Genomic DNA, 27,540 nt, shown 5'->3' with positions numbered 1-27,540 from the left:
TTACGTAGCCACCCCACCCCCTGGTCAAGAAGTCAAATCCGAAAACGAAGACGAAGAAGATCATTGAATATGAACCGCATTTTTCCTTCATTTTTAATGTATCTGAAGTAAAATTTTGATCATGATGTAAGACACTATGCTTTTCAAATGCCACCAACCACTTCGCGAAGAAAGACGACTTGAGAAAAAGACGGAAAACGTGGACCGAATTGTGAACCAGGATCCTTCCCCTGGACATTAAAAAACTCTTTTTACTTATTTTCTATGCTATTTTACCTTTTTCTTTGCCTCCTTTGTTTATACCCCGCTTTTGTTCCCTTAGCGGGTTAAAAATAATCAGTAGGCTATTATTTTCAGATTATATACTATTCAGAACCTTTATTAAGATAAGACAGAATTCGACTTGTTTTAACTGATCAACTTTTTTGTGAAACCTGGAAAAATATTGAAGTGCAGCATAAAATCTGTCCAAAAAAGCATAATTTTAGGCTCAAGCAAGCATAATCCTTTCCGCCTGATTTGGCAACACTGCTGATAACCAAATCTTAGTGGCAAATAATTTAAATAAAAAATGGATGGTTTGTGTTTCTTTAAATAATTTGTTAATATCTGGGTGTGTTGAAACCCTTGAAAAATAATTTGGAAAGAATACATGAATTAAATTCTAGTGTATATTTTTCTAATTTCAGAAGGATTTTGTGCTGTATGAATGACTAAGCAACCGTCCAAATTGAGTATGAAGGGTGTTTTCAAGCACACCCATTTTATTTATCCAGGGTAAAGAATAATCTTGGGCTTCAGAATAGTCTGAACTTAGATGAGTCATGATATTGGAGCTTAAATGTCAGAAGAGGGTTACAAAATCAAAATAGAATTCAACATTGCCTAGATGTTGATAATAACATAGATGCTTGGCAATACCTTTGAGAGTATGTTTTTGGCTCAGGATTCATTACTTAACGTTTAATTTCTAATATAACCCTTTTCTAAGATAGCAGAGTGTAGCTTGTCTAGAATTTTACCAGAAATAGATTCACAGGTCTTTAAAACCTTATGAATTGAGAATAAGCAATGGTTTAAAGAGCCAAACACTTGTTTGCAGATCTACCTTTCTTTTCTTCCAAACTTTTTTTTTAACTGTGAAAACACCCTGAGCCTTGTCTATTCTACTTGTAACATCTTCACTGCTCCAACCATCTTTACTAATAATACTACCAAGGTAAGTGAAGCTGCCCACCTGATCAATCTCTTCGTTACCCAATGTCATATTTTCATCTTCACTTATTCCTAGCCTTTCTGACTTATTCTTCTTAACATTATTTTTCAAACTAATTCTTGCACCTTGGACTCGCAAAACCTCTAAGAGTTCAATCATTTTTCTCACTTTCATCTAGGAGGCTTAAATCCTCAACGTAATCTAAGTCAAGGAGAATTTTTCCTCTCCACTTCATTCCATGTCCCCAATTGCCTCTCCTGTGCTCTGTAAGACAAAGTCCATCAAAATTATATATATAAAGAGGATAAAACAACCCTGCTTAAATCCTGATTTAATACAAAACTAGAGCTTTAGCATAGGTCTTATTCATTCTGGTATACCAGTCAAATACATTAAATTGATTAGTGCTATGTATGAGAATAACACTGCTGCTGTCAAGGTAGGAAATGAAGTTAGCAGCTAGTTTTGTATTAAATCAGGATTTAAGCAGGGTTGTTTTATCCTCTTTATATATATCATTTTGATGGACTTCGTCTTACAGAGCACAGGAGAGGCAATTGGGGACACAGAATGAAGTGGGGAGAAAAATTCTCCTTGACTTAGATTATGTTGAGGATTTAAGCCTCCTAGATGAAAGTGAGAAAAATGATTGAACTTTTAGAGGTTTTGTGAGTCCAAGGTGCAAGAATTAGTTGGAAAAATAATGTTAAGAAGACTAAGTCAGAAAGGCTAGGAATAAGTGAAGATGAAAATATGACGTTGGGTAACAAAGAGATTGATCAGGTGGGCAGCTTCACTTACCTTGGTAGTATTATTAGTAAAGATGGTTGGAGCAGTGAAGATGTTACAAGTAGAATAGACAAGGCTCAGGGTGTTTTCACAGTTAAAAAAAAGTTTGGAAGAAAAGAAAGGTAGATCTGAAAACCAAGATTAGAATATTGGAAGGTACAGTGATCCCAGCACTCTAATAAGTGGAGGAAGAGTTTCTAGATGTTTTCCAGAGAAATTGCATTATTCTGGGTACCCATCTGACGGACTGTATTTCAAACAGTAGGCTGTACAAAAAATGTGGTTCAATCCCACTTTCTAGGGATATAGTGAAAGAAAGGTTGAGATGGTTAGGCATGTTCTGTGGATGAAGGATGACAGATTGCCAAAGATTGTTCTTTTCGGCCAACCGTCTAGGGATAAAAGGAAAACAGGTGATCCTCATCTGGGATGGGAAGATGTCATAAAGAAAGATTTAAAGGAAACGGGAACTTCCTTGGAGGTTGTAAAGAGGGAGATTTTGAATAGATTGGGATGGAGGAGAAGTGTGTGTAGCTGAATTGGCCTCAAGCGGCTTGGTGCTGTGATGACTTGTTAGTGGTAGTACTAATAGTAGAATACAGTTTCTAGAAATTAGTCAGTAGCCTAGATAATATCTGGGAAGTAGATAATATTCCATGACTGCAAGTTTTTGTTATTTTAGAAACTTTTTAAGCTATGTTGCATGACACTTCCAGTAACGAGTTTATAGTCCAGTAACGAGTAAGGCCCAGGTATTTTTGAGCTCTTACTTCCACCCCACCCAGATTGTCTTTAACTGAAAGGTTTTTTGGACAAAAAACCCTTATGGAATAGATCTACAGTTGAGATAAGCTATTGGCATGGAAAAGGCGTTTTCAACGCCCTTTCTTCTCTTATTTCATATTTCTAAGGTTTTGGAGGGTTTCCAAACCTTGGCTTACAATCCAGCTCAACTGATGGGAGCTACCTTTCCAAGGCATACCATACTACACTTTAAGGTGAATGTGAATAAAAGGTTTACAACTAAAACATATCTTCACATGGTATTTATTTCTGCTGGTCTTATGTTTATTAGGGCTCTTGACTTTTCTTTGAAAACCTCATTTCAGGAAGATTTGAAAATAAACAATTTATTTTAAAAAACAAACCTATTTTGATATAACCTTATATCATTAAAAGTAGAGAAGGAGTGCAGGTGGGAGCTTTGGGCTGTAGGCCCATCCCTGAAAATTTCATTCACCTTGCTCAGTATTTCTCCTGGAATTAGATTACACCGGTGTTTGAACAAGAAAATTAAACTTTATGGATCGTTTTATTTACCTAGGTATTATTATTAGTAAGGATGGTGAATTCAATCAATATGTAAGAAGTACAATAACCAAGATGCTGTGTGTTTTTGCAGTTTAAATAAATCTGAAAGAAAAAATTAAAATAAATATTAGGATGCTAAAAGCTAAGATAATAGCAGTTGATAAGAATGGATCTGAAATTAGGGATTATAGAAATATCAAGGAAGATATGTTTTTGAAATGATTTTGAAATGCTAAAAGGGAACCTGTCCTTTTTTTAAGCATTAAGAACAAAAGTCTTTAAATAAAGCCAGTTTCCTCATACATAAAGATACAACAACTGTATAAATAAATGTGAAAAATGTCATCTGTGTATAGGCCCTAGCCTAACTTTCAGCCATGGATTGTCACACTAGAGAAGCACTAAAACCAATCTAGCTAACAGGAAAAGCAAGGGCTGGTTTATGTATCCCATAAAGTTGACACATTGCAAGCAAAGTTTTAAGACCTAAAGTATTAAAAATCATAATAATAGCTGAGAAAATAGCTAGTGTTTTTTTTATGATGATCAGAACTGAGTTTACAATATTTGTTGGATAAATTATAAATTGCTTGTTCAAGATGCTGATACAACTTCACAGCAAAACATTTTAAGTTTATAATCTCTAATAGTTAAGTTGCTGGACATGCCATGCCCCTACAATCCCTAGGACAAGGAATGTAAATTATACAGTTTGTCGATTGTGTGATCCTGGATGTGTCTAAAAAGGTTAAGGGTGGGCTATTTAGGTAAAATTTCTGTAAATTTTGTGGGTTATGTTCAGCCAGTTAAAAAGAAAACATATGTATCCCATTTATCAAAAAGGCCTATCTGCAATATCTTAGGAACAGGCAAGGGTATTAACTCGAAACTTTTATGGCCGCTACTGCTATTCAGGGCCGGAAAAGGGGCGATTGGAACAATTTGGTCCAATCACCGAAATTGTGAAATGTTCTTAACAATTCCAGCAAGCCTTGCTTCTGGAGAGAGATCATTTTCCAGTCTAAAACCAATAAAAACAAAGTATGTGATATCAACAGTAAACAAGGATAGACTAAATAGTTTAGTAATCTTGTTGACTGTAAGTAAAGATACAGCGTTTCGGAAGCATTTGCTGAACAAAATCTAAAAATATTCAAATTCATGTGCCCATATTCGGTAATTTAAATTTAAAAAGGAATTTTAAGCAGTTTTATGATATCAAAGCGCACAAATGTAAATTAACGTTAGGACAAAATGAGCACAAAAAAACAAAAGAGGATAAAAGTGTAAGCTCAAAATGAACAAAGTGGACCATCAAATAAAGCAAGATCAAGATAACGACCTGTGAAATGTAAATATATGACGGGTGACAATGAACGACCTAGACCATCAAAAGTGACTAGATCAATTCAAGCAACTAAGGCAAAAGGCACTGAAAAAATGTTCGAAGCAATGGTAAACGAAAATAAAGATCAATGAAATATGACATTTAGATTTTGGCGAAACCGATAATTAGAACAAGTCAAAAGCGAAATTAAAGAATACAGAAATGTACAGTTAAAAGATATGAAGCAGCGAGAATCATAACGACTCAAAAATTAAAGTGAAGAAAAAAGACAAGCGGTTAGAAGACATGTGACAATAAGAATCTGAACGAATCAAATTGAACATGAAGAACCGAGAAATATGTGGTTAGAAGATATACGACCGCGAGAACAAAGCGGTATGCAGTTAGAAGATAATCAGCAGCGAGAATTACAAGAAAAAGCAAGAATCAGAACTTACAAAAGATGAAAGCGGAGAACAAAGAATTCCTGGGCAAGCAACCACGCTAAGACGAGGATCAAGAATGAATCAAAAATAAAACTGCAAAAGAAAAAAAGGTACTTGTATATATAACGATACACATTCTAGAACAAACCCGTTTTATCCGTCTGTATTAGGAAACAATTTGCTTATGCTCATTGAAATACGAATGACATGGTAAAGAATACATTGGACCTACATAGTTTGGGTTATATATTTGCACATCCATAGGGTGGGGTGAGAGTAAAGTATTTGGACAGCGTAAAGTTAGAAAATGATTCTTGCTTCATAATAGGCAAAATAATTGTAGCTAACACATTTTTATGTAGCTAACACATATGCAAAAATATAGCTCAAATTCGTTTCCAAAGTATTATATTTTCACTATATTTTGGTACATTTTATTACGATTTACCTAAATTCACTTCTCGAGTGTGTACCATTATAAATACAAGTACCGAAAAGAATATTATGTTAGGAGAGCAGCACCATCATAATCTTCGATGCCAACAAATTGTACCATAAAACCAAGTAAAAACCTGGTAAGATGCCGTAAACTACGCAAGTGTTATTTACAAGCCATTCAGACCCTTCAGCTATGTATGTATTACCTACGTAGTCCTCCATTTTCTCACAGGAAAAGTAGCCAACAAAGGTGATTTACTTGGGTACTGCTGCTGCTTGATTTGTCGAATTGCATTCCTGCATAAATAATTTATGAATAAATTTGTTTGGCCTGTTACAGGACATCACTTGTTCTCTAAAGAGTTCCACAAAGAACTACTAAACTTGAACTTATGTTTTGCTTTAGCTTCATTCAACGTAAGCGATGATCGAGCTAAAAATAGTCATAGTGCTTTCTACTTAAAAATAGCTGACCAAATTTATCATAACATCAATTTAGCGGCACACCTATCACAGACCCCTTAAGGTCATTTTGAACCATATTCATATTGCTTTTTTGACCCAAAAGGGGTCTAAAAGGGGCACTATTTACACCCCAATAAAGATGCTAAGGAACACCTTTCATATCTTTTAAATTATTAGATCAGTCGTAACCCAACAGATCTCTAGGAAGAAATTTTTTGCTTAAAAATTTAATATAGAGAGGGAACCCCGCAAAAAATTATCCAATCGGTCCCCGTACCTAATCGATCTAGCCCTGCTGCTACTATTGTGGCTGCAAATAAGACTGGTTGTGACTGTAACTGTGACTACCTTCAACTTTGACAACTTGCAATTGTGACTAACTGCTTACAACTACTACTACATCTATTTGTGACTACTTTGAAGGCGGATGTTGAACTTCGAAACTTCAATATTGAAAAAAAAAACATTAATTTGATGTTTTGTTGCTTTAATGAAATTTTGATGTTGAAAAAAAAAATTATGCTGAAATGAGGAACGTCGAAAAACTTGAGACTTTGACAATAAAAAACGAACAGAAATTACTTAAAAGAAAAAAAACTTTCCGGAAAAGTTTTTCAAAGAAAAGTAAAGAGATATATCAAACTTAAAACTAACAGAAAAACATTTTCTATAACAATTTAAATTCAAAGCGACCATAAATTAGTTTTAAAGAATAAATGGAATCAAAAGCGAACAGAAATAAATAAACAATCATAGCAAACAAACATCCGATAGGTACTAAATAAATCTTAAAACAACTAAAGCCTAAGTTGAAAATTCAAATTAAACGGATTATATTACAAATATTTTCTTTTGTACTTACAACATTGAAATTAAATACACAAAAAAAAAATTAAAGTCCTGGTCTTTGAGACTTCAGTTTAATTATATTAGTTCTTTCCAAGGACTGCTTAAGACATATATAGTTTTCAATAAAACGCAAATGATGCAGTACGCCTTAGACTTTTACAGCTAAGACTAGTAGCTAAGTTCTTGTTTTAAGGTTTAGTTATTCATTTATGTTAATACGTGATGTATAATTGTTTGCTATGATTGTTTATTTAACTTCGTTTCGCTTTAGGTTTCATTTATCCTTTAATCGTAATTTCTGGTTGCTTTGAATTTGAATAATTATACGAATTTATTTCTGCTGGTCTGTTTTAATATGGCTCTTTACTTGCCTGTGAAAAAACTTCTTTTTCAGAAATTCTTTTAGTTCATTTTAAATAAAAAGTAGAGGTATAGCCACAGAAGATATAGCCGCAGAAAAAATATTTCGGAACCCTGAAACAAGACAGTTAGCTCAAGCGAGTTAGCATTCATTTTATTAGACCCTCGTCAGCTCAACATGACCTTTCTAAGTTTATTATCAGGAATTTCGGGTTTTACATACATAATATCAAAAATTGTTTCTGGCTGTAATTTATTTTAAAGGGTTGTCTGAATTAACTTCTACGTAACTTCAATGCCAAAAATTTAGGGTCAGTCTGCTGTAACGAGGCTAAAACATAACACTTTTTATATTACCTAGTTAGTCAAATCGTATTTAAAAATGTGTTCCAAAATCCTGCCAGATCGTGAAGTCTACTGTAAGATTATAGAAGTCCTAATCACAGACAAAATGTGTATGATACAGATGTGTAAGTGCCCTATCTTCCAATGTTAAATAAGGGTCGGGTGTCCGGGCACCTTTTGGCAATACATAATGACGTTAATGAAGCCTGCGAAATTGGAGATAGACGAGCACAATCATTAAATTGATTGGTACCAAAAAATTATTTAAGTTGGGCTTCTGTATTATATATATTTTGTCTGTGTCCTTAAAAGCGGGTTCAAAATGAAAACAAAATTCAAGAAACCGTCGATAACATTAAGTGGTTTAGAGTCTATTTGAAAAGTTGAAAACGCCAAAAAAAGTACTACCTGTTGAGATAATATTAAAAAATTACACCTAAAAGTATTTAAATAGTCCTACTTGGATTAAAAAGCACTAAAAATTGCACTATTTACTAACGGCAGCAACAAGGCTACAACCATGCAGGGTTTCCACCACCATAGATTTACCCTTATTTACATGGATTTCTTTTACTGCTGAAATGATTTTTAAAATACCATTCTTTTTCTTCTTAAAAAAGACCCATGGAATCTTAAATGTGATCGTTTCGGCTTCAAATTGTTCTTTTTCACTCATTTTTCACCTTATAACGACCAGGTAGCTCTTAAATAAAAAGGAAAATTGAAAATACATAATACAACCTCAATTACAGTTAAATACATAATACAGGATATGATTGACTGGTGAAAAGTGAATGTTCTCATTCTGCCTGTTCCGAAGACTTTAAGGCCCACAGGCCGAGTGGTACTGATATGGCTTTTCCTGCTCGGTCAAGATCTCTTCTGCATAAGTTTAAAAAATTCAAAAGAAAACTTCAAAGCACATCAAAATTTGTTAAGACATCAATAGCCTCTTTGAAAAACTCCTATTCAACGGAAGCTGGTAAAGGAACATCCACAGTCAGACTAATATCTAGCAGAAGTTTAAAATTTGGAGATAGAGTATGAAGTTCATAAAGTCCAAAAGTACTTGTAGTGTATTCGAAGAAAAGGTGTTGCAAAGTTTCTTTAGTCAAGCTACAGAGTCTACAATTGAAGTCACTATGTTGCTTCCATTTGTATTGCTCTCGTCTCATATTACTGCTAATCTTTTCATTTTAAAGTAAGCCCAATTTATATCAAGCTCTTTGAAAATCGGAACCAGAGCAGGAGGAGACTTTCTATAAGAATGGTGGTTTTTAATTGCATCTCCAAGTGCGATTGAATACTTTTGAGCTAGCTGTCGGTCGATAAACATTGCTGATACTCACATGGCTAGGAATATGCTGGAAAGCCACTGCTATATCAATCTTTGACAGAGAAACAAGCTATTCTCTTATCTCCTGCAAATCTTTGTCCTTTGTGTTCCAGGTTAAGGTTTTCATTAGTTTTAGAGCAATCGGAGAATCTGAGAAGATTGCTACTTTTCTGAAATGGGAAGGTATATATTTGACTGCCCTTATTGATTCAATTTTAGCTGCCAGTTCAGCCGTCAAAACTAAGGTTTCAGGTGGGAGAGGCTTTTGAATGGAAAGATAGGTGTGCGGGATTATTGCTGTTGCGGCAGGTTTATTCCCAATCAGGAATCCATCACCATAAATGGGCCGAGGATCTTTGTACCTTGTAGCCTTTTTTCTAAGAAATTCATCAATATTTAGTTAATGTGGGATGTTCTCCTTTTTGTCTTGTATAAACTTGAGACTGACATTTGGTTGTCAACTTCCATCGAGGAGAGAACTCGAAATAACCAGCCTGAATTTTATCCAATGACCAGTTCGGACAGATTGCTGAAAAATCTTGCCACAATGCAATCCTGATTTTATTCTGCTGGCTAGTGCACCCGTGATAAAATGTGAGAATAGGGTATCGCTCCCCTTAGGCTTGGATCCTGGTATAATACTTAACAGTAGCTTTGGCTATTCCCTAGCTTATGGAACAACTCCTACTAGTTTCCTAATACAATCACTATAAGTGAGTGGGTACAAGCCAAGAGCAATCCAGAGTGCCATGTTCAGGATTGTTTCTAATTTGGGCAAGTTTTTTTTACTGGTATGGCCACAAGTAACTATCCTATACTCCATCATTTGCCTTTACATTGTTTGTAAGAAATTTTCAATGTAGTTGGTTAGATTCCCCGTTTAATAGAAGCAAGTATTTTAGAAATACAATCCTTTTCAGGCACACCTCTTTCGTCACTACTACTTGTTTCTTCCAAATCCATCAATGGTCGATTTTCAATCCTGGTAATCTGCATGGATTACTATGGATTTATTTAAGAAAAATATATTTTTATGTAAAATTATGGATTTTGCCAAAGCGTCACGAGGGTTGCTTTTTTCATATAGAATAAAAATTCCTTGCTATAATCTAAATTCTCATTTATTTTGAATCTTAAATTTTTCAGTGTTTAGACTAATCCGTGCTTATTAATTGTAATTGTTATTTGAATAGCACAAATAAACAATTCTTGATGTAACTAGGAATTTGAATGCTAGGTGTGTTCGTGTGCAACGCTTAGATTTCTCCGCCGTTTATTGTTTAACGACTATACAGCGTTAATTGTTCATAGCTTAGCAGTATCTAAGATAAACCAAACGTAAGAATAATTTATCACGTCTCGAGAAATAACGAGTGGATTTCCTAATCCGATCTAGAGAAACAAAAACTTAGCGGTAAACACAGAGTTAAACTGACCTCCGAAACTTAATTCATCAGTTAGTTAGACCAGGAGATTATCAAAAAAAGAAACTAACGACTTATAACGAAAATCAGATAAACCTCGTTTGGTGCCAAAAGTGAAAGAAAAGCACCTTTGACAATGAGACGCACCTAAGTTAATCAGTTGTGAGAAAGTATAGCAAAACCGTTTTAATGGTCCAGCGGATATTCTTGATCCTAATAGATGAGGTGCCAAAATAATAAATGCGCTTCAGTTTTTAAAAGTTTAGTTTCTTAATTGAACCTGAGTTGGTAACAACGACGACGCCAGATGTGTTGAAAAGTTCGATTCATCTGACATCTCGCAAGACATTGAATCTTGCATCGCTCGGAAGTAAAAAAGTCATCGGACGTAACGATGATCTATTTGCAGAAAGGTAACACCACGAGTAATGTGGGAAGCAAAGTTTTGTTCCCTTTGACAATACACTTGCCATAGATTACAGACAAAATATATCTAACACAGGCTTTCAACTAAAACTATTTTACGATACCGATCAATTTGGTGCCTGTGCTCGTCTGTTCTTAATTTTTTGGGTTTCAAGTAAGCATGAACGTCATCATTCATAGCCTAAAATCACCCAGTTACCTCACTCTTTTTTGACATTGTAAGAAGGGGCACATAGACATGTGTATCATTTACTTTTTGCATGTGCTATAGAAAAACCATTTTTTTTCGCTTGACGTGGATTTTTTCTTGAACTGGGTGATAACTAGTGTTGCCAGATGTAGCATAATTATGCGGAACGTAGCATAATTAAGAACCAAAAGCATCCAAGCATAATCCTCCTTAAGATAGCATAATTGTAGCATAATCTAAGACGATATAGAACAACTCATAACGTCACATCAATCAAACGGACACCAAAGATGTTTTGTGGAGTGTTTCGACCAAACTAAAGTAAAATTTTTGGCACAGTGTTTAGGCTTCTTCATTACCGCAGCGAAACAGTCACTCAAGCGATTCCCACACGGTGATCCTTTTTTGAAGTCCCTTCAGTTTGTAAATTCCAAGATGGCCCTGGGAACTGAAAGAACCAGTATTCCGTCACTAGGTGTCGTAGTGAACCGATTTCCAAGCCTCATACCAAAACTCACAGACATTGACTCCCAGTGGCGCAAGCTGCCATATGCTTTTAGTGACTCCGAAAACATAGCAAAATTGCTACAGACTTGATATGGAGAAAAATACGTGAAATGAGAAACTTTACCGACGAGAGAGTAATTCCAGATCTGGCAGAACTCGCCGAAAGGGTGCTCTCCCTACCGCATTCGAAAGAAGACTCAGAAAGAATTTTTTCTTAGATCTGAGATGTCAAGACAAAAAAGCGGAATATGTTGAAGAAAGAAAGTATTGAAGCCGTGCTGGTCACGAAATCGCGACTAACAACAAAAGATACAGTTTGCTACAAATATGTCCCTACAGAAAATCAGATCAAGCTACACAATTCCGAGAACCTTTACGTAGCCACCCCACCCCCTGGTCAAGAAGTCAAATCCGAAAACGAAGACGAAGAAGATCATTGAATATGAACCGCATTTTTCCTTCATTTTTAATGTATCTGAAGTAAAATTTTGATCATGATGTAAGACACTATGCTTTTCAAATGCCACCAACCACTTCGCGAAGAAAGACGACTTGAGAAAAAAGACGGAAAACGTGGACCGAATTGTGAACCAGGATCCTTCCCCTGGACATTAAAAAACTCTTTTTACTTATTTTCTATGCTATTTTACCTTTTTCTTTGCCTCCTTTGTTTATACCCCGCTTTTGTTCCCTTAGCGGGTTAAAAATAATCAGTAGGCTATTATTTTCAGATTATATACTATTCAGAACCTTTATTAAGATAAGACAGAATTCGACTTGTTTTAACTGATCAACTTTTTTGTGAAACCTGGAAAAATATTGAAGTGCAGCATAAATCTGTCCAAAAAAGCATAATTTTAGGCTCAAGCAAGCATAATCCTTTCCGCCTGATTTGGCAACACTGCTGATAACCAAATCTTAGTGGCAAATAGTTTAAATAAAAAATGGATGGTTTGTGTTTCTTTAAATAATTTGTTAATATCTGGGTGTGTTGAAACCCTTGAAAAATAATTTGGAAAGAATACGTGAATTAAATTCTAGTGTATATTTTTCTAATTTCAGAAGGATTTTGTGCTGTATGAATGACTAAGCAACCGTCCAAATTGAGTATGAAGGGTGTTTTCAAGCACACCCATTTTATTTATCCAGGGTAAAGAATAATCTTGGGCTTCAGAATAGTCTGAACTTAGATGAGTCATGATATTGGAGCTTAAATGTCAGAAGAGGGTTACAAAATCAATTATAGAATTCAACATTGCCTAGATGTTGATAATAACATAGATGCTTGGCAATACCTTTGAGAGTATGTTTTTGGCTCAGGATTCATTACTTAACGTTTAATTTCTAATATAACCCTTTTCTAAGATAGCAGAGTTTAGCTTGTCTAGAATTTTACCAGAAATAGATTCACAGGTCTTTAAAACCTTATGAATTGAGAATAAGCAATGGTTTAAAGAACAAAACACTTGTTTGCAGATCTACCTTTCTTTTCTTCCAAACTTTTTTTTAACTGTGAAAACACCCTGAGCCTTGTCTATTCTACTTGTAACATCTTCACTGCTCCAACCATCTTTACTAATAATACTACCAAGGTAAGTGAAGCTGCCCACCTGATCAATCTCTTTGTTACCCAACATCATATTTTCATCTTCACTTATTCCTAGCCTTTCTGACTTAGTCTTCTTAACATTATTTTTCAAACTAATTCTTGCACCTTGGACTTGCAAAACCTCTAAGAGTTCAATCATTTTTCTCACTTTCATCTAGGAGGCTTAAATCCTCAACGTAATCTAAGTCAAGGAGAATTTTTCCTCCCCACTTCATTCCGCGTCCCCAATTGCCTTTCCTGTGCTCTGTAAGACGAAGTCCATCAAAATGATATATATAAAGAGGATAAAACAACCCTGCTTAAATCCTGATTTAATACAAAACTAGAGCTTTAGCATAGGTCTTATTCATTCTGGTATACCAGTCAAATACATTAAATTGATTAGTGCTATGTATGAGAATAACACTGCTGCTGTCAAGGTAGGAAATGAAGTTAGCAGCTAGTTTTGTATTAAATCAGGATTTAAGCAGGGTTGTTTTATCCTCTTTATATATATCATTTTGATGGACTTCGTCTTACAGAGCACAGGAGAGGCAATTGGGGACACAGAATGAAGTGGGGAGGAAAAATTCTCCTTGACTTAGATTATGTTGAGGATTTAAGCCTCCTAGATGAAAGTGAGAAAAATGATTGAACTTTTAGAGGTTTTGTGAGTCCAAGGTGCAAGAATTAGTTTGAAAAATAATGTTAAGAAGACTAAGTCAGAAAGGCTAGGAATAAGTGAAGATGAAAATATGACGTTGGGTAACGAAGAGATTGATCAGGTGGGCAGCTTCACTTACCTTGGTAGTATTATTAGTAAAGATGGTTGGAGCAGTGAAGATGTTACAAGTAGAATAGACAAGGCTCAGGGTGTTTTCACAGTTAAAAAAAAGTTTGGAAGAAAAGAAAGGTAGATCTGAAAACCAAGATTAGAATATTGGAAGGTACAGTGATCCCAGAACTCTAATAAGTGGAGGAAGAGTTTCTAGATGTTTTCCAGAGAAATTGCATTATTCTGGGTACCCATCTGACGGACTGTATTTCAAACAGTAGGCTGTACAAAAAATGTGGTTCAATCCCACTTTCTAGGGATATAGTGAAAGAAAGGTTGAGATGGTTTGGGCATGTTCTGTGGATGAAGGATGACAGATTGCCAAAGATTGTTCTTTTCGGCCAACTGTCTAGGGATAAAAGGAAAACAGGTGATCCTCATCTGGGATGGGAAGATGTCATAAAGAAAGATTTAAAGGAAACGGGAACTTCCTTGGAGGTTGTAAAGAGGGAGATTTTGAATAGATTGGGATGGAGGAGAAGCGTGTGTAGCTGAATTGGCCTCAAGCGGCTTGGTCCTGTGATGACTTGTTAGTGGTAGTACTAATAGTAGAATACAGTTTCTAGAAATTAGTCAGTAGCCTAGATAATATCTGGGAAGTAGATAATATTCCATGACTGCAAGTTTTTGTTATTTTAGAAACTTTTTAAGCTTTGTTGCATGACACTTCCAGTAATGAGTTTATAGTCCAGTAACAAGTAAGGCCCAGGTATTTTTGAGCTCTTACTTCCACCCCACCCAGATTGTCTTTAACTGAAAGGTTTTTTGGACAAAAAACCCTTATGGAATAGATCTACAGTTGAGATAAGCTATTGGCATGGAAAAGGCGTTTTCAACGCCCTTTCTTCTCTTATTTCATATTTCTAAGGTTTTGGAGGGTTTCCAAACCTTGGCTTACAATCCAGCTCGACTGACGGGAGCTACCTTTCCAAGGCGTACCATACTATACTTTAAGGTGAATGTGAATAAAAGGTTTACAACTAAAACATATCTTCACATGGTATTTATTTCTGCTGGTCTTATGTTTATTAGGGCTCTTGACTTTTCTTTGAAAACCTCATTTCAGGAAGATTTGAAAATAAATAATTTATGTTAAAAAACAAACCTATTTTGATATAACCTTATATCATTAAAAGTAGAGAAGGAGTGCAGGTGGGAGCTTTGGGCTGTAGGCCCATCCCTGAAAATTTCATTCACCTTGCTCAGTATTTCTCCTGGAATTAGATTACACTGGTGTTTGAACAAGAAAATTAAACTTTATGGATCGTTTTATTTACCTAGGTATTATTATTAGTAAGGATGGTGAATTCAATCAATATGTAAGAAGTACAATAACCAAGATGCTGTGTGTTTTTGCAGTTTAAATAAATCTGAAAGAAAAAATTAAAATAAATATTAGGATGCTAAAAGCTAAGATAATAGCAGCTGATAAGAATGGATCTGAAATTAGGGATTATAGAAATATCAAGGAAGATATGTTTTTGAAATGATTTTGAAATGCTAAAAGGGAACCTGTCCTTTTTTTAAGCATTAAGAACAAAAGTCTTTAAATAAAGCCAGTTTCCTTGTACATAAAGATACAACAACTGTATAAATAAATGTGAAAAATGTCATCTGTGTATAGGCCCTAGTCTAACTTTCAGCCATGGATTGTCACACTAGAGAAGCACTAAAACCAATCTAGCTAACAGGAAAAGCAAGGGCTGGTTTATGTATCCCATAAAGTTGACACATCGCAAGCAAAGTTTTAAGACCTAAAGTATTAAAAATCATAATAATAGCTGAGAAAATAGCTAGTGTTTTTTTTATGATGATCAGAACTGAGTTTACAATTTTTGTTGGATAAATTATAAATTGCTTGTTCAAGATGCTGATACAACTTCACAGCAAAACATTTTATATATTATTCTGGTCATAACAGAGAACATGATAGACCTATATTTTTCTAATCCATTACTACCATCTGACTTGAAGGTAGTAGTAATCAGAACTTTAGAAAGATCTTAAAAGGTAAAAGGCTCAGAATTTGAAGTTGAACTATACAGGAGACAGATATTAGTAATGAAATGAAATAGAAAATAGAATTAATTCAAAGATAAATTTATCTTTGAATTTATTATATATTTGTCTAGTGTACGAATTTAGAACCATTTGTGAGAAATACTGAGCATTTTAGAAATTAGACTTTCTGATCTAATGTTATATATTGTACAATAGATTTTGAAATGTTTTCTAGCATGCTGCATGTTTCTTGAAATAATTTCAGATTCTTTTCTTTAGACTTTGGCATTTCTGAGGAAGTTTGTCCAGTATGCAAAACTAACAAATCTGCAAATCCCAATCTTGTACTTATGGTCAATGTCTGTGTACATCCAATTTGTGAGAACTGTGTTGCAACGCTTTTTCGAGTTGGCGGTAAGACAATTTCAGTTTTTAACCAGTTTGACTGATCTCAGACAAATTAACATGTATTTAAGCCAATTATTTAAAATATATATCTTGAAAAGGCATTGTAAAGTATCCCTGCAAAAAACTAGACAACTTTTTTGCTGTAGTGAGATTTTTTTGTAGATTTTTATGGGCCTCACGCATAAAAAGGAGTAGATGCCATATTTTACACAATTTCGTGGTCAGACTTTGCCAATAACCCAAACCACGCTTTACAATTAGAATGGGGCTTCGCTTTAGGAAAATGGTGTCAAATAGAAAAAAAACACCTTCTAATCCTTTTTTATAATTGCCGCAGTTGTTCAGATGCATTGTTTTTCCTCTTTTTTTAGCCTTTACAATATATTTTTTAACCTTGTGCTTTTTTAAAAATCCTTAAGAATTGCCTTTTTTTCTTAGCAGTTTGAAGTGTTTAGGCAGTCGTAGCTAAGGTTATGCAAGTAGAGTCTAAATTACGACTAAACCTAGATCTATATTCTAGTTACGTCTTGATGGGTTCAGCTGATTCTAAAAGAAAAAGAAAGAAAAAAAATGTTGCCATGGCATTGGCGTTAGTGAGCTCTTGTTAGGAATTATCCTTTTTTACATGCATTAAATTTTTATAGTTTATCTTTTTCGTCTTTTATGCCTTTAACTTTGATTTTCTACCCCCTCTGAATTGTTCAAAAAAATTTGAGCCATTCAGTTTTAATTTCTGGTTGAGGTATGCTTGAACGGGTGCAACAGAAGACTTCAAAATATGCCTTGTTTTTAATAATTCGATTTTTCATATCCATCTAGCATTGAGTTTGTTTAATTTTGATTGCTATTTAAACTAGATGTTAGAGAAGAATCAAGAATCAAGAAATCTTGAGAAAGAATCAAGTTAACAATTCGAATAATACCTCAAAATTACTTTACAATTATTATTTTCTTGCAAGTGACATATAGCAATCGCAAATTCTGTCGGTCTGTCTGTCTGTCGGTCTGTCCCCGTTTTGTTACTTTAGGCACTTCCAGGTAAGCTAGGACAATAAAATTTGGCAGTCATATCAGGGACCAAAAGAGATTAAATTAGAAATAGTCTTTTTCCTGGTTTGACCATCTGAGGGGGGGGGGGAGTGGAGGGCCGGTTAATTCAGGAAAAATAGAAAAAATGAAGTATTATTTTTAACTTACGAGCGGGTGATGGAATCTTAATGAAATTTGGTGTTTGGAAGGATATCGTGTCTCAGAGCTCTTATTTTAAATACTGACCGGATCCGGTGACATTGGGGGGAGTTGGAGGGGGGAACCTAAAATCTTGGAAAACGCTTAAAGTGGAGGGATCGGGATGAAACTTGGTGAGAAAAATAAGCAGAAGTCCTAGATATGTAATTGAAATAACCGGAACTGTTCCGCTCTATTTGGGGGAGTTTGGGGGGGGGGGATTAATTCTGAAAAATTAGAAAAAATGTGGTATTTTTAACTTACGAAGGAGTGATCAGATCTTAATGAAATTTGATATTTAGAATGATCCTATGCTATAGAGCTCTTATTTTAAATCCCGACCAGATCCGGTGACATTGGCGGGTGTTGGAGGGGGGAACTGAAATTCTTGGAAAACGTGAAAATTGAGGTATCTTTATCATGCGATTAGGTGATCGGATCTTAATGAAATTTGATATATAGAAGGATCTTATGTCTCAGACCCTCCATTTTCAATTCAAGTTGGATCCGGGGACGTAGGGGGTTGGGGGCGGGGACAGAAACATTGGAAACGTAGAGTGGAGAGATCGGGATGAAACTTGATGGGAAGAATGAGCGCAAGTTATAGATACGTGATTGACATAATTAGAACGGATTGGTTCACTTTGGAGGGGCTGGGGGGTGATGATTTGGAAAAATTAAAAAAATTGAGGAATTTTTACTTAAGAACGGGTGACCAGATCTTAATGAAATTTGATATTTAGTAGGAACTCATGTCTCAGAGCTCTTATTTCAAATCCCGGTCAGATCTGTTGACATTGGTGGAGTTGGAGGGGGAAACCGGAAATCTTTGAAAACGCTTAGAGAAACTAGGATGAAACTTGGTGGGAAGAATCAGCAAATGTCGTAAATACGTGATTGACGTAACCGTACTGGATCCACTCTCTTTGGGGGAGTTAGGGGGTGGGGTTCAGTGCTTTGGCGACTTTGGTGCTTCTGGACGTGCTAGGACGATGGAAATTGGTAGGCGTATCAGGGAACTGCACAAATTGACTTGATAAAATCGTTTTCCCCAATTAGACCATCTGGGGGGCTGAAGAGAGAAGAAAAAGTAGAAAAAAAAATGTGGTATTTATAACTTACAAGTGGGTGATCGGATCTTAATGAATTTTGATATTTAGAAGGACCTCGTGATTCAGAGCTCTTATTTTAAATCCCGACCGGCATTAAGCCTCCGATTTTCGTTTTAAATCAATCTATTGATTCTTTGAATTTTTCTGGAGTTCGAAAAGATTTGCAGCCACGGAACAACATTGTTCCTGGTAAACATAGCATAAAATTTGAGCCATTAGTGGATTTATGAGCCGTAATTCAGTCGTTCTGTGCTCTGAACATTTGGGTCAAGAGTGACAAAATATTTCGTTAAAGCCCAGTAAAAAGAAAGAGACTGTTTTAGATATCTAAAGAGAGAGAAGTTTTCTAATCTGTCTAATGGAAAAGTTCGCCAATTGGTGGTCTTCAAATCATGAAACTTTTCCAAGATAAAAATTCTGAGCATACCATGAATATTGTAGATCTGGAAATATGGAATCGAACTACATTTGTCCTACAGCTTGTTGTTTGACGGGTCAGTTGAACGGGTACCTGAAACTATTCGTTGACAATTTGTCTGGAAAAAAATTAACAAACCCTCCCCTCTTCTAACCTGCTGTAGCACAGTGGATTGATGTTCTTCCTTGGGAATATGGGGCCCAGGGTTCGATCCCCGCCGCAGCAAGGCTGGGCGACAAGCTTGCTACTTGTCCCTGTAAAAAACACCCAGCAACTGAAACGTCGATTCGACGCCCTATGCACCAGCAATGGCTCTGGAGGATCTTTATCCTTTTTTTATCCCCTCTTCTCGAAGCCCAATATATCTTGTATCTTCTTGTATCTTCCAATAATTTAGTCTTGGTTCGCAGACTTATCTTTTTATTGTTCCAAAGTTTTTTGAATGGTGAAAAATTCCATGGACTTTGGTTATTCATTATGCAGGATATCAACCGCTTCGAATTCCTAGTTTCAATTTCAATGAGTTTCTTTAACATTGTTTTAGATTCTATGCCATGCTGGTCAACTTCATTTTTTCAAAAAAAATTCTGGTCAAAATGTTGGTCAACTTCAGTGACAGTGTTTGGTAGAATTTCAATGAAATTTACGTTGTTTCGGTTGGAAAATGAAGGAGGAAATATTTATTATATTTTGACATTGGAATTTTTTTATAATATTTTTTATTAGCTGCATGTCAAATAAAGATCTATACTAATATAGTGTTAAAGCGTTAAACTAATAAAGTGTTAAACCATTTTTATTTATTTGCTAGATATTATTTTTCCTGTTTTTTCCTTCACTAGTCCTTTCAAAAATCCCCAATACATTTGAGCTTTATTGTTTTTTCAGTCTATCTCAAATCAGTTACTTTTTATCCCCAAATAGTATTTAAATCTATTTGCACCGTTAACAAATGAGGGCACCACTTACAGAAAAAAACGATGGAAATTAGGTAGTGATTTCCATAATTGAAATTCTTGAAAGATATTTTTTAGATGGCCTAGCATGGAAATCTTGGAGTGCCTAGCAAAATCATAATTTTTTTTTATGAAAACACTACTTTCATTTTATTCGTCACTCTTACATTGGGCTGATGATAAAGAAGCTAGTTTAGTTGGAAAGCGACAAGAATGTGTTTGTGTATGCCTTTGTTTGACGAGTCTGTTTTGCTGACAAACTCTAAGTGTTTCATAGTTCAAAAAAGTTATAAAACGCTCTTATTCCCTAAATTACAGGTTGGATCCAATCGAACTGAGACAATTCATTAGAATCTGGATACTAACTATTTAAAAATAAACTTTTCCTGAATGTTTTTAAAATTCTGCTTGATGTGCATATGTACATCTTTGATTCTTTGGAACCATTGAGGTCTTGTACCCGTCTCTCTGGTAAATGTAGTTTTTTATTTTTTTTAAAACTCGTTTTGCGATAGGAAGCCCTTCTCTAGGAAGTTTTTCATAATCTGACTGCATTCATTAGTGAATTGCATAGTTTCCAGAGGAATGCTCTTGGAAGCTTTTTACGATACTTCTAAAATAGGGGACTCTCCGTAGAGCTCGGTTATTGGATTCTATTTATAGAAGCATTAAAATTACTTACTGCAAGAAACGCAATTTGCTAAAAAGGGAAGACCTATCGCAAAATTTGGAGAGAAGGCTATTTTTCAAAGACCGATTTAACAATTTATCAAGCAATTATCAGGCTGCGTGGGCATGGACTGCATCTTCCCTAAGGTCCCAGTGAAAAAAAAAAACATGGTGGAAGACAATCTGCTTAATATAATACCTAAGTACGTTGTTTCAAGGGGTCTCAAATGAAAACTTCAACTTTTTTTATATTTTTTTCCAAAGTTGCTCTGTATGTGAATAGTGATAAGAATTTAAAATAGTAAAAGGTTTAGTCTCAATTAAATTTAATAGGGCTTAGCTGCTGGTAGTTCTGTTTCTCTTTTGAATGTCCGATTATGGTTTGAGTCCCACAACACTTCATTAGAATTACATAATTTCATAAGGAGAACCCTTTGGTAGCTGATTGGAGGACATTTTATTTTTAATAAAAGTGTTTTAAAGCGTCGGAAGTTTTCGAGAATTTCGCGTGTTCTTTTTTTTGTGCCTTTTTTGTTTTTCTTTTCATTCTTTATACTCCTCTTTAGTGCATTTATTTTATACGCAGAAGGTAACAACAAATATATTATTATTATTATCGGTTTGATTGACATTATTGGTAGTTGCAGAGATTTTCAGAGCTGCTTCCAGTTTAACAGTATTCAAGACATCCCTTGCCCTTTCTACCCCTGGTTATAACCCTACGCCATGTTCCAGATATGGTGGTTTTGTTGCTGTTTATTCTTTTAAATTAGAATTGTGAATCTGTTTTCGATAAAATATATGTTCAAAAAGAAAAGCACAATGCAAGCCAACATGTTCAGCTAAGCTTTAGCCTTTGGCTAAAACAGGCATTACAGGTAAGAGGAATGTGGGAATTGAAAGGAGTACTCAGTATTGTACAGTTAGGAGTTTTTTGAATTCATCAAAATAGGTACCTCGTAATTACAGGGCTTGGTAATCTTGGTGCAAGATGCTTGTTCTGAACTAAAAAAAAACGAGTAGGACCTCGTTTATTCAATTCCTCGCTCTTTCGATTCAATTCCTCGCTCTTTCCAAAGATAAATGGGAATTTGGTCCAAACAAACGCTAGCCTTATAGTTGTAGTTTTTTTACGGTATGCTCCTAGGTCAGTCTCTGTGGAAGTTGGTATAAAAAGGATTATTTCCATCAGTTTACCTAATAGGTGGGCTGGTGAAACTCTTTTAATAAAACCTGGTCAGCTACTAAAGCTATAATCGCTCAATTTCTTTCCTTGATTAGACCTGTGTGAGGTATAGGTCAGACTGTTGTCATGCGTATTGCTCAAAAGAGCGTATTGAGTTTCAATAAAATTTTGTATTTTTGTATTTTGTCCCGGCAGCTGGGAGTTTTGTTGCTCCTTTGAAGGTACAAGGGTGGTCTGATTGACAATTTAGGTAGTCAAACACTCTATGGGTTGCAGTTCCGGAGCGTCAAGCTTCATAATAAATGTCACCATTCTAAGCTTGGACAATATTTTAGCATACGAAAATAACCTCTGTTTTGAGATAACTTATTGTACCTTGAATTCTTACTGTAAATTAGTTCTTCCGTTTTTACCATTCCCTGTCGAAAGCCACCAGTTGGGGGTTAAAATGTTCTAATATTTATGTTTTCTTTTAAAAAAGTGTTTATCTGTACAACTGATTTTTTCTTGCAAATCTGTTATTTAATCCAGACGAATAATGAAAACCATCATTAAAAAGACATCTGTGTTTTCAGTGAGCATAAGAAGTCTAATGAAATGAAAGGTTGTAATTGATTAAAAAGACAAAACCAAAAGTTTTTGGTTTTCTCTTCAAACGGTTACGCCTTTAATAAAAAAAGAACCATCAGTTTTTAGAATTTTGTAGTTGACAGTCTTTATCAAGGGCCATTACATTTATTGAATCGGGTCTTAAGTTGCTTTTTGAGCTTTGTTTATTGTGTTTTACTTCTCTGGATAATACAATTTACAAGTGTTAGGCTTACAATTGGCGAGCGTCGCTGGCTTTGGGTTTGCAAGGATCAAGAAAGAGTGTTAGATCCCTTATCCACATTGATCAAAAGGGCCAATTAAATCTCAATTAAATTTCGCAAAATTTTACAGCGTGTTTAAGTCCTTATCGTCAATGCAGAAATGAAAAATGAGGATTTATGCGCGAAACATGGAACTTGCAAATGATCTTTCACATAGAAGCTTCAATAAATTGGTACAGGAACAGAATAAATTTTGCCATAGATAACCGTCACACATGTCTAAAATTACAATTCCGAACTTGAATTCCTTAGGTAGGACAAGAGACGGGAATGGTCCGTCAGAGATAGGAATGCTCCGTCAGCAAGAAATCAGGCACCATAGACAATTATAAACAAATCTGAAAAGTAGCTGGAACGGAGTGACTACTGAAGGACCATCACAACGTAAATGATGAGCGCTAATCTCATCAAGATCACTCGGTTTAAACTTAAGTATAAGCATACTATTAACAATACTTTTAGTTGATACAGATATAATGACATTGCAAAACTTTAGGTGGCAAAAATCTAGAAACTAAACTCTGTACTCAATTCTACCAAAAATATTTTTATAATGCCTAAGCCAAAACGAATCTGGGTGGTCCCTAATAAATCAACTTTAGGCGAGTTAATGATTTACTTCCATCGTATTACACATTTAGGAAACTCAGCATCATTATAACAGACCAAACGAAGATACCGTTTAAACTCTGCTTTTGTCTTACTTTTTATATCAAACACTTTGCCTCATAAGGGACGCTCACACGCAATCCAGATGCAAAGTTAGATTTTAGCAAGATTATTCATGGCCTTAAAACCAGGGTCTCTTTTGCAGTTTTTCTCCTCTTCTTCAATCAAGCTCCGAGTTTAACCCAGATGAAGGGACAGGCACATTCTCAGTTTGTTTCATGCCCTCAACTAAGTGAAGGAAATAAATATTCAGCTGCACTTTGGCTTGTGGCGAAAAAAAGACTCATATACAGTAGATTAAAAGAGATTTTGATGCAAGACAACAGAGCAGTTCGCGTAAAAATATATAAAGGCCAATCAGCATTGCTCAACTCACGTTTCATACACCATTTTTTATTATTAGCAACACAATGATTACTAGATGGATCAGTGGTTAATGTTGTAGTAAGATGGAGGGGAAGATGGTCAAAATCACGTACAGATTCGTCAACATAAACGACAGAACAAGGAACATCGGTGAAGCAAATACAATCGTCAATATTGGTCACGGTACCATTTTTATGAATGTCGCCGTGATTAAGAGCTTTAGGGGCTATGCGGCAACCAGTTGGCAACGAGAGTAAAACTAAGTTGGCAAGAGTAGAGGAGCTAACGATATGAGTTTTACCCATAATTTAAGGTATTGAACTTTATCATGAAAGCTTAAACTTAAAAGCTTTAACTTCCGAGTGGGCCAACTCGAGTTCTTGGAGCCATTGCTCAACTCATGCTAGCCATATTGTCCCAATGCACTAGAAGGAGGATTATCGGAAATTCTCTGTTTAGGTGCCAAATGACCAAGAGATCAATCTACTAGAATTTGACTTTCATCTTGGTTATGATAGGCCTTTAAAGGATAATATGAAAAAAACTTCGTTTTCTTAAAGAGTTAAAGAGGCTGCGTCCCAAAGTCGAACCTTAAAACGTACAGGAATTAGGAGAGGCAGTTGGGGGGCTGCCGCCCCCAAACCCCCCGCTTTTAAAGACTCTTTTGTACAGGTTTTTTGTTGTGGGGGGCTGCCGCCCCCCTAACCCCCCCGCTCTTGGCTTCGGAAAGGCCCTCTTTTAATTAACAAAACAAAAAACCTGTACAAAAGAGTCTTTAAAAGCGGAGGGTTTGGGGGGCGGCAGCCCCCCAACTGCCTCTCCTAATTCCTGTACGTTTTAAGGTTCGACTTTGGGACGCAACCTCTTTAACTCTTTAAGAAAACGAAGTTTTTTTCATATTATTTCTGTACGTTTTTCTACAATCCATGGTGGATGTAATTTAATAATTCCTGTACTCCTCGTACAGGAATTAGGACTGCCTCTCCTAATTCCTGTACGTTTTAAGGTTCGACTTTGGGACGCAGCCTCTTTAACTCTTCAAGAAAACGAATTTTTTTTCATATTTTATAAAAAAAAACCGCCCGATAAGGGACTTGAACCCTTGACCTTAGGATTAAAAGTCCCACGATCTACCAACTGAGCTAACCGGGCATGTTTAAAGTCGAAATACCTGCATGTGTATAAATATAATTTTTAAATAACTTTTAAGAATTTCAAAAATTAACATGGGCTCTTATGGGGAAAAGGGGTTTTCTAAGCTAGAAAATTGGGGGGTTAAGATTTTCCGACGAAACTTTCCAGGAAAATTACTCGGAGAATTCCGCGTCGAATGAGTCTTCGTACACCCAAATCCGATGTCGGCTGTGACCTGTAGGCGTGGCAGAAAGAAAAACAAAAGGAGAACATGAACATTAAGTGGCTATGCGTGGTTTCTGGAAAACAGGGAAGGAGTTATCGGATCGAGCAGAAATTTCGCGGATGAGCTCCTGGGCTAGGGGACCTTAACTTGTGAATTTCAGCCCGATCGGACAACGTTAAAGGGGGGGTGGGTGGGGTTGGGGGTTCGAAACTTTCGGCCAGATTTTCCCCATGAAGGAAAAGTCGGAGGGGGATGAAATTTGGCAGGTTTCTTAGTTGGAGCTCGGGCTACTAAATGCATCCCTCTGCGACCACTGGAACCGAAGTTCGCTTAACATTGTCGTGGTTCGCCTCTTTAAAGAGGCACGAGTGTGCCTCCTTGATCAGTTGATAACTGTAATTTGAGATAGGCACTTCAGCACTATTACATTTCGCCTGCGTCGCTAGGATAGCTGAATATATTGCATCGAAAACGCTTTCTCCGTTCTGCTTCAAGTTGAAACGTTGCGTTTTTACTGTGAATCACTGTTTCTTCTTCACTCTAAAAACAAAGCCACTGACGAAGTAGAACCTGTCCTTTATCATGGTGTTTCAACGCGTCTTTTTTTTTATACGGAGTACCACTTAATGTGGGTGGTGCTAATTGGGAAACAAGGCTGATAACTCCATGACTGCAAACAGAACCACTAGGTAAATGTGCATTCTCAACTTTCATAAGGAAATCATAACCCACGGACCTGTTCTGAGTCTTTTGTTTTGCACCTTTGTAGGATCCAGCTCTTTTTTAGAGTACTCTGGTGCTGCCCCTGGGTTGGCTCATTTCAATAACTGAAAAGAACACAGTATTAGTCGTGGCAAAAGTTGGTTTGCAAACTTAAGAAGCGCGGGCCATACCTTTCTAGAGGCATTTAGACTAACGAAATCTATAGCATTGTCGTTCCTTAGCAGGATAGAAAGAACCCCTTTTGTTAAGTCTTGATTTACCGGGCCTTTGTTCGCTGGTGAAAAATTGTAAATTATAAAGTTTATTCTTATCAATTGCACTTTGAAATGCAAGTACTCTTCAGTGGTTCCGCAGAATTCTCACGAATACTTAAGTAATGTGTTATTCTTTTTTTAGGCGCTGGAAAGTGTCCGGTTTGCAAGAATGCTGTAAAAACCAAGAACTATCGTGTAAAGCTGTTCAGAAGCTCATACGTTGAAAAAGATGTTGACATAAGGAAACGTATCAAGAGAGATTTCAACAAACACCGTGAAGATTTTGGATCGCTTAGGGAGTATAATGACTATTTGGAAATGGTAGAAGATATTATCTGTAATTTAGTAAACGGAGTAGACATTATCGAAACCAACAAGAAAATTGAAAACTACAAGAAGGAAAATAAAGATCTAATTATGAAAAATCGAAATCGTCCGAGTGAAGAAGAACAAGAACTTACAGCTCTTGTTGAGGAAGAAAGAAAGAAAATAACAGATGAGAGTTACGTAAAAGAAGAGATTGAAGAAAAGCGAAGGAAAAGGATAGCCGCAGAAGCATTAATAGATGAACTCATAGTTTCCAATATAGACGGAAAAAAAATCTTTGAATCCCATGTTGCTGCAGCGCAAAAAAGCAAAGAAGAGGAAATCAGACCATCTTCTCCCAAAATTACGCGATTCTCCAGTGGTGCAACACTTGGAACTTCTCATAGGGGATCGTTCCTACCATTGCCAAAACCAAGGCAACATCAATTGTTTGTTTACCAGCCCCCAGTGTTAGACTTAAATGGGCCTTTACCACCTAGCGCAGAAGACATTAAGAAAAAAGGTTTTTTGAAGCACATAAGAAGTGCCACGACCGCTGAAAGAGCTGGTGGCTATTCTGAAATCACTTCGTGCATGAGAGCATTGCAAGAAGCTATGTCCGGCTTGTTTTATGTGCCGCGGGCGCGATTGGAGGTTGACTAAAATACTCACAGCATTGTTTTTTTTTTCTAAGTTTGGATGCATTAAACATTTATATAGGCCGTTGAAAAGCTTGTTTTGGAATCTATGCAGAGAAGAAAACAATATGAGAGAGATTTATAAATGCATATTAAGGGAAGTTTTCAAACAGCGTTTGTTTCAGGTAGACGCAATGAACTTTGCTTTGAAATGTGGTACAAAAAAGGATATTTCAGAAATACCTAAAGTCTAATTCACTTATCCACACTCAGTGAATTCCTAGATTATTGTTTTAAATATTTCAAAAAGACTAAGAACAGTTTATTTTAAAACAGTCATCTTTGACCGTGAAGTATCGTTAGGTGCGCTCATTTCGACGAGGTTGTAGTCTTGTTGCCTACCATCCTCTTGGAAATTTATTCAACAGAAGGTGGATTTCTCCATCCAGTTCTACTCTGATTTCAAGGAAGAGTTGAACTGCAGCTCTTCGTTAAGTTCAAAAAGGGAAATGTTAGAGGAGGA

The 27,540-nt window shown here is 35.8% G+C and overlaps 1 protein-coding gene across 4 annotated transcripts; it reads left to right on the top strand.

Moving 5' to 3' along the window:
- Nucleotides 1–527: 527 nt before the first annotated feature.
- LOC136027365 (CDK-activating kinase assembly factor MAT1-like) lies at nucleotides 528–27,110 on the top strand. 4 transcript variants are annotated; one of them, XM_065704545.1, is made up of 3 exons: nucleotides 528–578; nucleotides 16,133–16,267; nucleotides 26,216–27,110. In XM_065704545.1, exons 1-3 carry the CDS (start codon nucleotides 572–574, stop codon nucleotides 27,040–27,042), a joined length of 969 nt encoding a protein of 322 aa, XP_065560617.1. In that variant the 5' UTR covers nucleotides 528–571; the 3' UTR covers nucleotides 27,043–27,110. The 4 variants fall into 4 exon arrangements, with proteins under 4 accessions (XP_065560617.1, XP_065560616.1, XP_065560615.1 ...); XM_065704544.1 differs by lacking the exon at nucleotides 528–578 and adding an exon at nucleotides 12,318–12,380; XM_065704543.1 differs by lacking the exon at nucleotides 528–578 and adding an exon at nucleotides 12,390–12,536.
- Nucleotides 27,111–27,540: the final 430 nt, after the last annotated feature.

The sequence above is a fragment of the Artemia franciscana genome, chromosome 5 (assembly GCF_032884065.1).
Source record: "Artemia franciscana chromosome 5, ASM3288406v1, whole genome shotgun sequence".
Lineage (NCBI taxonomy): Eukaryota > Metazoa > Arthropoda > Branchiopoda > Anostraca > Artemiidae > Artemia > Artemia franciscana.
The sequence above is the reverse complement of the archived record's forward strand: the minus strand, read 5'-3'. Positions and strand labels throughout refer to the sequence as shown.

Coding starts and splice junctions, on each gene's coding strand:
- LOC136027365 (XM_065704543.1), top strand. CDS start 12,512: ATGACTAAGCAACCGTCCAAATTGA. Junction 12,537..16,132: donor TAAGCAACCGTCCAAATTGA/GTATGAAGGGTG, acceptor TCTTTTCTTTAG/ACTTTGGCATTTCTGAGGAA. Junction 16,268..26,215: donor AACGCTTTTTCGAGTTGGCG/GTAAGACAATTT, acceptor TTCTTTTTTTAG/GCGCTGGAAAGTGTCCGGTT.